This window comes from Micromys minutus (assembly GCF_963924665.1).
Source record: "Micromys minutus genome assembly, chromosome: 13".
NCBI lineage: Eukaryota > Metazoa > Chordata > Mammalia > Rodentia > Muridae > Micromys > Micromys minutus.
The window spans coordinates 26,669,557-26,682,025 of record NC_137982.1 but is presented as its reverse complement, the minus strand read 5'-3'; the positions used below and the strand labels follow the sequence as shown (position 1 = coordinate 26,682,025).

At 35.8% G+C, this 12,469-nt stretch overlaps 1 protein-coding gene across 1 annotated transcript in view; it reads right to left on the bottom strand.

The window, feature by feature from the left end:
* Positions 1-5,532: 5,532 nt before the first annotated feature.
* RIF1 (replication timing regulatory factor 1) overlaps positions 5,533-12,469 on the bottom strand; it is a gene marked incomplete at its 3' end in the record, with an annotated part of 45,028 nt that continues 38,091 nt past the window's right edge. Inside the window, exons 31-36 of the mRNA XM_080927208.1 lie at positions 10,067-10,213; positions 9,733-9,810; positions 9,526-9,641; positions 8,076-8,229; positions 6,256-6,364; positions 5,533-5,744 (exon numbers count right to left, since the gene is read on the bottom strand). Coding sequence (XP_080783334.1) covers positions 5,533-5,744; positions 6,256-6,364; positions 8,076-8,229; positions 9,526-9,641; positions 9,733-9,810; positions 10,067-10,213 — 816 coding nt within the window. The remainder of the gene's footprint in view (positions 5,745-6,255; positions 6,365-8,075; positions 8,230-9,525; positions 9,642-9,732; positions 9,811-10,066; positions 10,214-12,469) is intronic.

Sequence of the window (12,469 nt, the reverse complement as noted above, 5' to 3'; positions counted from 1 at the left end):
TAACTGTTACAAAAACAGGAATGAAGCCAAACACAGCCTGACTGCCACAATACAACTGATTCTGAACACTAGGAATATAGAACTATTTCTTCATCTGCTTCAAAATAGTTACAAAAATTCTTTCCAATGGTTTGAAACAGGAGAAAGTGGGGTTGAAAAGATGACACAGTAAGAGGAGTGAGTGGGTGCTCTACTCAAGGACCCAGGTTTAAGTCTTAGCACCACAACTTAGTAACTCAGTTCAAAAAGATGTGGCCTCTACTCTGACCTCTGGGCATATCATGGACATGGTGCATACACATCAACACAGGCAAAGGAGGAACACACTTATACACAAAAACACGGGAGGTAAGGCATAGCTCGCTGTAATGACTAAGTTATCCTACAACGGTTTCTATATGCAATTCCAGTTTCTTAGGAAATTCTTATCCTATAAAAACTAAAATGCTATAGACGTTTCTTATTAAACTGTGTACAAAATAGTTCTCCCAGAATTGAACTCGTGCTTCTATTTCTACCCCACGAGGCTAGAAGTAGACGAGGTGCTTACCACACCCTGACTATATATTTCAAAATAATCAATCATATTAATTTGGAAAGAGTACTGTGCTATGCATGACATAAAAAGGGGCATTCCGAAACAACCACTATTTTTAAACTACAGGACTGCTTGTCCTTCCAAAGTTTTTTCATAAAAATTGTGGCTAAGTGGGTGTCAAATGGTGGTACACATTGTTGATGCCTACACAAGGAAGTTGGAGGCAAACTCTGCAAGGAGCAGGCCAACCTAATCTATAAAGGAAGCAGGTCTACAACAAAAAACTACAACAAATTTGTTTTTCATTGAGGCTGGAGGATTGTCCTAATTTTGATGCCAGCTGGAGTTTTCTTGTCACCCACCCCCTTGCTCTATCACTTCCAGTGTGCTAATAAGCGTATGTGTTTAGTGTTAGTTCTATACCCAATTGCAAATCAGCAAAGACAGCATTGTCTCTGCTCGAACGGAAGCAGACAAGTTACACATGAGGTCGTTCTTTTTCACATCTTAGATCAGGCCATGTCTTTTCATACATAAGAGATGAGACAGAATTATAACATTTACCATCTACTCTAAGAACTCAGTGAAATCCCATAGCTAGTAAGAGCACTTTTAAAAAGAACTACAGATCTTAAACTTGAAGGACATGGACTTTAATGGATACTACTAAAGAGCAATATATAAAGCCAAGCACAACACAGACATAACCATTAACTAAGTTATCAGACACCACAAAATTAGGGTGCCTATTAAATACTAAAAAAACAATTGGGAGGCAAGAGGGTTTGAGACTGAGTTCCAGGCCAGGCCAGCCTGAGCTAGAGTTTTAGTTAAAAAACAAAAACATAGGCTTCAATGTTCAATATCCCTAGTCATCGGGGAAAATGCAAATCAAAACAACCCTGAGATTCCAGTTCACTCTAATCAGAATGGCTAAGATCAAAAACTCAGATGACAGCACATGCTGGTGAGGATTCGGAGAAAGAGGAACACTCCTCCACTACTGGTGGGGTTGTAAACTGGTACAACCACGCTGGAAATCAGTCTGCCGGTTCCTCAAAAAATTGGACATAATCCTACCTGAAGACCCAGTTATTCCACTTCTGGGCATATACCCCGAAGATGCTCCACCATGTTCATAGCAGCCCTATTTATAATAGCCAGAAGCTGGAAAGAACCCAGATGTTCTTCGAGAGAGAAATAGATACAGAAATTGTGGGATATTTACAGTTGGAGTACTTACTACTCAGCTATTAGAAACAATGACTTTATGAAATTCCCAGGAAAATGGATGTATCTAGAGAATATCATCCTGAGTAAGATAACCCAGTCACAAAAGAACAGACACAATATGCAGTCACTGATAATTGGATACTAACCCTAGAAAGCTCTGAACATCCAAAAAAAAACTCACAGACCATATGAAAAAGAAAAAAGGCCAGTCCTTCTTAGAAAAAAAATAAATAAGAAGTGTATAGCACGCTCTCAGAGTTGGGTACACCTAGACCTTAAATCATTAATAACTCAAGAGCCAAGTAGATAGCCTTGTGGCAATTTTTGATAGTTAAAAATCATTATGTTAATCGTTACACACCAAATAAACTTTGACTATTTCCATGCTATGTCTTGTTTTACATATACTTTATGATCTTTGTAAATAGTAAGATTTCAATGCATACTATCAAACCTTTTAAAAAAATCAAGTAATGACAAAAATATATTCATATATATTTATGCTAAAATGCCTTTAATAATCTGTACATGTATCTCTGGTTTTTTATTTTTACATAAAGTTGTAAAAAACAAAAACAAAAAAGAAATTAAAAAAAACAAAACAACAACAACAAAAAAAAAAAACCCCAAGAAAATAAGCTTCTAACCCAGGCAAGGGTCACCCCAATAATACCCACAATTATTCTACAGCCTGTGGACCTGACATACTGCCTTGTGAAATCAACTACAAATAACCAAACGAAACCTGAATCTTTAACATCGGTCAAGTCTGGAAGCATGGCCAGTAATGGTATTTCCAATGACTTCAGAATAAATACTAATTTTTATATCTGTATCTAAACGCTCCAGCTATTATTTGCAGAATATTAACTTAATGTATTTTAAGACCTTATCCTCTCCACTCCCAATTATTGGATTTTAAACAGGTTCTTATTCTTAGACCAGGTTAACGCCAGCACAGACATGACATATGACTCAGCCTCCCAAGTGTTGAAATTACAGGTATAAGCACTATGTTTAGCATCCAATTAAGATTTTAAATTCTTGACATTCTACTGACCCTTAAACATTTGAGTTCCTGGCTACCTTTAAGTTATACTAAGAGCCCAAGAACAATGTCATTCAACAACTGTGCTTTCAGTTTTTAGATTTAAATTCTATTTGGAAACTGTCTTAGTCCTATTAATTGGACTCATCACCATTATTTGAAATGCAACATAAGATCCTGGAATACTCAGTAGTTTAACTTGCTGAAACAGAATGGCATTTTTAGTAATAAACTCACTTTGAACATGAAATGAACTATATTCACAAACATGAAAAATTATACACTTTATACCATATTTTTAACAAAGAGATTAAGACAGCTCAGCAATTAATAGCTCTCGCTGTTCTTTAAGAAGACCTGGGTCTGATTGCCAGAACCCACAAGGTAGCTCATAGTTGTATATAACTGGTTCCGAGGGTTTAGGTGCCGCCTTCTGTCACAGGCAGTCAAGCACATGGTACACATTGATACAAGCAGACAAAACACTCACGCATAGAAAATAAGTCTTTTAAAATTTTAAATTGCATTGTATTTGTAAGTGCACCAAGTACATACAGAGGTCAAAGGACCACTATCTTTCCATCATGTAGGTCAAGAATGGAACTCCAAGCCATAACCAGAATTGGTGTAAAAAAACTGCATTCACTGGGAAATCTAGTCAGCTCTAGATTTATTGTTTAAATATGTACAACAATTAGGGCATCACATCCAGATGCCAAATTTCTTATGTTTTTAAAAAATTAACCAACAGAAAAGATCTGAAGTAAGGGGGGTTCCATGTAACAGAAAGTTCATTCTTTAGAGTCAATAGTAATGCTTTTTACTATTTTAAGAATTAACAGAGGGAAGGAAAAAAAGCCAAAAAAGAAATACTAAAAATAAGGTGACTCAACCTTAAGAACAATGAAGATTTAATCAGGTGACCTATGGTAAAACACTGAATTATGACTTAACTTAGATATATGCTGTTATTAAATTCAGCTACACTTCCTGCTTGAGTTTCATGCACAACTCAGTGCATATAGTGACCATTATTAATGATTTTAGACACTGGTCTTTTTTCCTTATGCTATTGACTCCTAAATCCTTAGTGCAACAATCCCAGAATTTGTATGATCCTCTTTGTAAGTAAATATACTCAGTGCCAAAAATATCTGCAAAGATTTACGATTATGAAAAGTGACACCAACTTTATTTGGGTGGGGCAGCAGAGGTTTCTCTGCTGGAAAAAGGGAACCTTCAACTACAAAAGGCACTGGCTTTAAATTGCAATGTCTGCGTAGAGGTTAAGTCTGAAACTAAGATCACTCACAGATTTTACCCAGAAAACAACAAAATATATCCTCGGGAAACATAAGGCACAGCCAGGCACAGTGGCAAACACAGCAGAGGCAGAAGTATCAAAGTTCAAAGCTTGCCTGGGCTACATACTGAGATTGCATCTCAAAAACAACAACAAAAAACAAACAAACAAACAAACAAAACCCATGAAACAAGTATGTGAAGGCAGGCACTAAGTACTTGGTAAAATTTACAAATGGTTTAATTATATATCCTAATTTTTTAGCTTGACAAAAACATACATATAAAAATGGCAGTTTCAAATGTTTTCCAAGTTTAGTTTCAATATATGTGAAAAACCAGGCATCTCTACAGACGGTTTATAGTACAACCTGCAATGAAAACATCCAGGGTAACTCTCCATTACGAAGAAACATATGAAGGAGACACATTTTCTAGTGGCTGGGATCCTCTTCCAAACCATAAGAAAAAAAGGTAGTGGCATGTAACATTTTCTGGTTCTAATCATTTTAATTATTCTGGACATTTTAGAAAATAAACTCTATGTTTTAACTAAATACAAAACTATCTGTTGCTTTATTTGTAAAGGCTCCTACAAATATCCATAGTAGGTCAATGAAGTATTTTTACTATCTATATGGTTATTTTGATATTAAATATATACAAATATTTCTATTACACAAAACAATAGTATTCACAAAAAGCTGCAGAAAAACTCATGCAATTAATGAAGGCTGAACTTTATAAATTAAAAAAAATTGTCTTCTATACATAATGTACAAAGTCATGCGTATAAGAGTGAACACTATACCTCATAGAGCACATTTCAAAGGCTGTTGCACAGGTATTTGTAAATACCAAATGAAGAGAATCTTAGTGAACTAAGCATTATTATTTTAACACCAACAAGTTGAAAATTGGTATTTCAAAGATTCTCTACATCTGTGATGGTCAGGAAATGCTCTCATCTTTTTACATCTCAGTACAGGTATCCACCAGGCACAACAAATATAAATATTTTCAAAGAGTATAAACATCTCTAGCAATTCAATAAAGTGTAAATAAAACTTCTTCTATTTTAATTAAAATCTTCTGCATGAGCTATACCAAAATATGCATGAGTTAAAGCATGAAAAAAGTATGTATATTTCCTTTGCTTTCAAGTTTCAGTAACACTTAAATTTCTTTAATAACTATGTGTACTGGCCAAGAAAATACAGTAGGGAAGATCTAATGAACTTATAAAAACTGACCTAGTAATTCATTGCCTTTCAAAGATTTGATTATTTTACCAACTTTACAAAGTTTCCTCTTTAAATAGTGTGGGTATTTCTAAAAACCGAAAAATCTGATGTTTAAAAAAAACAAAAACAAAAACAAAAAAAAAAAACTTTACATTTCTCTTAAAATACTAAGAATTTTCATGGGGTGGTGATCTCCAACGTGACTGTAGATTTCTTATTATAGAGTTTGCCATGGTACCAAGTTTTTCATGCATTTCAAATAGCTGGCTTCCAGAATAACTGTAGAGATCTTCTGAATCCAGTTGAAGAGCAAGAGCACTGATTTGTGCCATAAGATTTTTAGACAATGGGGCATCTAAGGTCACAGGGTCAACCAAATCTAGAAGAAAAAAACACACACACATTAAATCCATACTGGTTTTTAAAACTGATCTGTAGCTCTAAACTGAAAATGAGAGGAAATAGTCTATGGACACTTACTCCAAAAAACACAATGCCAGAAAAAGTACCCCAGCTTGTTACTCTGCATAAAATAACTGAACAAAATGTCAATATCCTTATCTACACCATGATGGACTAGCCACTGACACAATTAAAGAAAACAGACACACTTTTTGCAGGAGGGAGGGAGGGGATATGGTGAATTAATAGTTGTGGTCAAAATTAAAACTAAAGCACTGGCCCAGAGAAATGTCTCCAGAAGCCTGTCATTAGGATTCATTTTCCAACAGTCACATGGCAAATCACAACTGCTCTATTAATTCCATGGGAACCAAAGCACAAATACATACAAGCTAAATATATAATCTAAAAATAACCTTTTTTTTTTTTTTTATAAAAGCACTGACAACGTTTGTTCCATATGAACCAAATCCGCATGGCTAGCATACCTGAGGCAAGCCTTTCTTCATCGGTGGAGAGGGTTTTGCTCTCGACTCCGTTTACTGCCTTCTCAGAAATATCAAAAATTGGAATTTCTTCAAGTCCACGAGATTTCATCTGGATTATACATTTATAACAGTAACATACAGAAATAAAACATTTTTAACAGGAATGACATGAAATGCTGTTTAACAATTGATTAGATAGCACATATACAGTACTGTAGCAGGTGTTGTAGAGCAATCATGCAATCCTGCAACCCTGGAAACAATGCAGTTGAATCTGCATTTTTTCCCTGTTTTTCTTTTTCCTCAAAAGGTTAGAAATTTATTATTTTATATAATTCCTTAGAAAACATAGTATCAGTGGCTAATAAAATTTTTCAAGTTCAGAAATGTGGAAGAGGTAACTCTTTTTTTTTTCAGAGCTACAGATATCTCACTGGTAGAACAGTACTCACTATACATAATCTATTATAAGGTTCCGTGGACTACCGCTCAAAGAAATTGCTCAAATTGCCTATACAATGGCAGAAATGAAATGAAAATATGGCCACATAAAAACTTAAAAATGGATTTTCTTATGAAAACCAAAAAAAAAGAAAGAAAAAGAAAATGTGGTAGATCCAGGGAACACTATTCAGCTATTTAAAAAATGTCAGATTAATAATATAAAACTACAGCCACCAACCAGACTTTGTGTTTTTCTAATAAACAATGTCCAGAGGACTTCGTCCATAGAGAAAATATAAAGTGGTGCATGCCCAGGGACTGTGAATGGAAATGAAGTGTAACAGATACTGAGTTCAGATGTTCTTCATTTAAAAGAACTTTCTTAATCCCAAAATTAAATAAATCATAGGAATGGTATATATTTATTATACTTAGTTAGAAACAATAGATTGAATGGATCAATTTCAATTATATGTGAACAAAAATTATTAAAGCTATTCAGAAATCTACACATCAACCTTGATATATTTCAATATATACATTTAAACACACATATAAAATTTTCTTAACTACTGCTAGAAAGCAGAAATAGAAAATGCATGGGAAGCCAGCCATGATGGCACACACTTTTGATATGAACACAAAGATGGCAAAGGCAGAAGGACTTTGTGAGTTCCTGGACTGCCAAGAATACATACCGAGACCCTGTCTCAAAAAGTGAAAGCAAACAAAACAATGGGTCTGTATGAACCTCCTTTTTAAAAAGATATTACTATTAGTAATAATAGCATTTTTACTGACTTAGTCACATGTGGAATAAATGTGTGCGTGCATATGCACATATAATAAAAAAAACAAGGGCTCGAAAGATGGCTCAATGGTTAAGAGCACTGACTGCTCTTCCAGAGGTCCTGAGTTCAAATCCCAGCAACCACATGGTGGATCACAACCATCTGTAATGGGATCTGATGCCTTCTTCTGGCCTGCAAGCATACATGCCAGTAGGATGCTATATACACAATAAACAAATCTAAATAAATAAACAAACAAATAAATAAACAAGCAAGCAAGCTTCTGCACAGATCCTGCTTGTAATGTCCAGTTCTTACACTCTTGAGTTCCCACAAGGTTCTGCATGCATGTGGTACATACGGGCAAACACAAACACACACACAATTAAAAAGAAAATATTTCAGAAATTCTATGTGTGACATTGCAAATTACTAGTTTAGTTTCTGGGTTTTCCTTGCTTTTATACAATTAACCTGTCAGCAAAATGATTTTTTTAATAAATATCAAAAATAATACAAAATCAAGTAATTTCAAGAATACACAGATGGTACATACATACAGGCAGGCAAATGACAAGTTCTTACCTGTTGCTCATGGTATACTCTGAGGGCCTTTTTTACATTAAACACCTTTGGAGAGCGAATAGGAAGAGTTTTTATTTCAGATGCCGTAAGCGTACTCAAATCACCAATTGTTTTTATGTTCTTGGCTCTGATAAGTTGTCCAAGACCTCTTGCCCTTTTGAAAAGAAGGAAAATATGCAATCCTTGTTTTGTAACCTATCCTACCTTAGACCCTTTTTTAATGTGACTTCCTTCTAACTTCTGTAACGCATGTCTGACAGTTCTCTAGAGAAGAATATAAGGAGTTTCTTACTGAGGAATTATGTTCTGATTGATCAGTCTAGTAATTAAAAAAATTATCTCAGTTTCCCAAACAACATGAAACAATTTTCTTAAGATTTGGTTGTCTGGGAATAGATAGCTCAGTTGTTCCAGAAATTCCAGTTCTAAGTGATGCTGACACCTTCTGGCCTCCACAGGTATGAGCCTCACATGGGTGTGTGTGTGTGTGTATATGTGTGTGTGTGTATATATACATATATATACATGCAGGCAAAATACACACACATGCTTGCAAGCACTTGAAATATGTTAATTACATTTCTAACAAGACTGAAACAAGATTAAATTGAAGCACTAAAGACCCCCACTGAGATCTACCTATATGCAACTACATGACAACCCACTTAGCTCTACAAATTTTGAGGACTTAGCTTCCTAAGTATACAATGCCACTTCTATTTCTAAGAGGGTCTACAGTAGGATGAAACAAGATACATATACAAAATTATACAAACACTAAGTTCATAACAGGATACATACAGGTTTTACTTCTGAAGTGAAAATGTATGAGAGGAATAAATACCAATTAATTCTAACCTGAGAAGTTTAACCATTAAAGACATTCTTCCTGAGCCATGCCTAGCAATTAAATCCTACAATCCCAGTTTGTAAGGAGGAGAGAAGGTATCCAAAACCAAGAACTTTTTGGGACACAGAACTTATGTTCTATATGTTTATGTTATATATGAACATGGGTTCATACAAGTGAACCTCATTAAGGTCTTTTATTTTTATGTCCGTTTACATTGCTATGTCTTAGAAATTTAAAATCCAGTGTGACACTGACTTCAAACTCTGAGTGTCAGAGTATGCCCTAATGCTCCTGCAAAAGTACTTCTGGGTTCAGCAGTACTGAGGATAAAATTTATACCCAATGCTAAACAATCAGTCTACCAACTGAGCTTCAACCCTAGTCCCAGATTACTCCAACAAACTACATCTCAGCCAGGCCATTAACGGCTGGCTGGCTGATCCTACTGCAGCTTCTTAAGTTAACTGTAGATACGCCCCTCCTCAAACTGGGAAATTTTTAGCACAGCTATGCCTCAAAATAAAGATGAAAAACAAACATAAACGCCCCAACACCTACTCCTCAGAATATGAACCACAAGCTTAAATAACCACTTACCACATATTTGATGTGATCTGAGGTAAAATGATGTCGACTGATGCTGCACAGTTCACTAGAGCTGGGTAAACACTTTCTGTTGGGGATAGCATGGATTCTTGGGACATTTCTGTAATCTTAAGATAAATTGATCAAAAGCCATTAAGTAGAGGTTACAAGACTGAAAATGAAAGTATAAATTTACATAAGAACTAAAGCACTTCTTACTAAACATTTCTTTGAGCTCTTAAATTTAGAGCTCTGTGATCCTGGGGACAGAAATCCTTTGGCTGAAGTGGTATTATGCTAGATAGAAGTAGAGAAAAAAAAAAAAAAAAAAAAAAAACACTCAGAACCCCAGACAACTATAATGTTATAAGCTAAATTGTACAACAAAAATCACCCTTAGGATATGGAAGTGGAATGGGATAAATACTAATTTACCTGTGAGATATAGCTGATTGGCCTTAGCCTTCTCCACGAAAAAGCAAAGACGACTGTTTCTTGATCTTCAAATAAAAGTTTATATAAAGACATGCATATTTTGAAGACCTTAACTTACCTTAGAGTGTGAAGTAGGTGAAGTTTTAACACCTTTTATTATAGGAGAGCTATTTGAAGAATGGGACCTAACAACAGAGCAACGCCTATCAATGTCATCTGCCAATCCTGCTTGGTATATTGGATCTGCAAATGAGACACGTCTAATCTGAAAGTACAGAACAGGTTTTCATTAAGAAGACAACACCTTGAGTTTGTGGAAAAGCTTATTTTACTAGAACCCTCCTGCACAACTGTTCCATCTTTCAGAAATTCTAATACTGCAGCTCATTCTAATTATATACTACACTACTTCTATAGTGACCGAAACTAAATTTTAATCAAACTCTTTTAAAATGTACAATAAATGTGCAAGGTGTGATGGTGCACACCTTCAATCCCAGTACTCAGGAGGAAAGGCAGGTAGATTTCTGTGAGTTTGAAGTCAGCCTGATCTGCACAGTCAAGATTTCCACACTGCAGATCATTCAGGGATACATGAAGAGACCTTGTCTAAAAGTACAGGAGTGGCAGTGCATACCTGTGATCCCAATCAGGAGGAGACTGAGGGCAGTCTCAAACTACATAGTGAAACAATAGCCTCAAAGAATAAAACAAGGGCTCAAGAGACACAGCTTAAGTATTAGAAGCACCAGCTGCACGATCATGACAGCCAAAGTTCAAATCCTAGCACCAACATTGACAAGCCAGTTCTAAAGCCAGCTAGCTCCAAGAGATCTCATACACTTTCTTCTGGCCTCACTGGCTTTTGCATATACAAACATACAGACTAATAAAAATGAAATCTCTTAAAATTCTTGTATAATTTGATTTTAATTAAACAATAATATACAGACTATAGATGGTAGTAACTGGCTTCTGGTATATCTTATTAACCACAGCTGTAAACTTGTGAAAGTATGTATGTGGAAGTCAGAGGACAACTTTGATAGGACAGTGAGTGCTCAGGTGTTGTACAACTTATTTTTGTAAGATGATGCTTTTAAGATAGCCTGAAACAGGCTGGAGAGATGGCTCAGTGGTTAAGAGCACTGACTGCTCTTCCAGAGGTCCTGAGTTCAAATCCCAGCAACCACATGGTGGCTCACAACCATCTGTAATGGGATCTGATGCCCTCTTCTGGTGTGTCTGAAGACAGCTACAGTGTATATAACAAATATATCTTAAAAAAAGAAAAATTTAAAAAAAAAAAAAAAAAGGCCTGAAACTAACTCCCCAAGCAGACTAGGCTTACTAAACAGCAGACCCCAGAAATATGGTTATCTGTCTCCCCAAGATAGAAATTATAAGCACATGCTACCCAGCCTAAGATTTTTACTTTAAATGTGGGTTCTAGAAACTGAACTCAAGTCCTCATGCTTGCCTTGCAAACACCACACCACCCAATCTCCAGAGGCCCTGCCCTGAACTCTATGAAGGCAATACAACTACTGTGGCCACAGGGCAGCAATTTTATCTACTTTAACCTAATTTAATTTGGCTTCTTCTAAAAGTCTATAATATGTTTGTACTGAGCTATTAGCAAAATATAAGAGATCACATATAACTATTAATGTCATTTTGTATCTTCTAGAATTAATTCTTAAGAATGGGCAATCTGTAAGTATCTGCCACAGAGATGTTATCCTATTTTATCTAGAACAGACACTAAATCTGCCCCAAGTAACAAATCTTTAATTGCAGTAGTACAATAGTAATAGCTAGTTAAGCTGTATAAGCCTTCTGAAGAATTCAGAATTCTGTCATCTTGTTACTGGCTTACTGCCCTTTGCAGTTCATAATAAACCTGTTAAACACACACACACACACACACACACACACACACACACACACACACACACACACACACACATTTGTGAACTATAGGCAAGCCAGGGCTGCATGGTGAGGCCCTTTGTCATAAAAACAAAATCAAAAGCTGTTAGATCTTTCTAAACAATTTCATCTCTGGAGTCTCAGAAGCATTATCAATGTATCTGATTGTAAAGGTAAAGGTAGAGAGAGGACTCAAGCAGTTAGGAGTTCATACTGCAGCTATGGCACATGCCTTTACTTCCAGCTCTCCTGGAGGTGGATGTAGAGGCAGGCAAATGAGTTCCAGGTCAGCCTGGTCTATAGAGCAAACTCCACAACAGCCAGGACATTAAAAAAAAAAAAAAAAAAAGTCTGGGGGGGGGGGGGGGAGGAGCACACAATGCACTTCAAAGGTCTTAGCACGCACATTGAGCAGCTTACAACTGCCCATAACTTTCCTCTGGTTCCTATAGATACCTGCACTCCTGTGCACATCACATATCCTCATACACTCATACATATAACTAAAAGTAAAAATTAATCTAAAAATATATGCTTGTTAGCCAACAGTGATGAAAAAGAAGCTATAAAAGAGGCTATATATAACCCT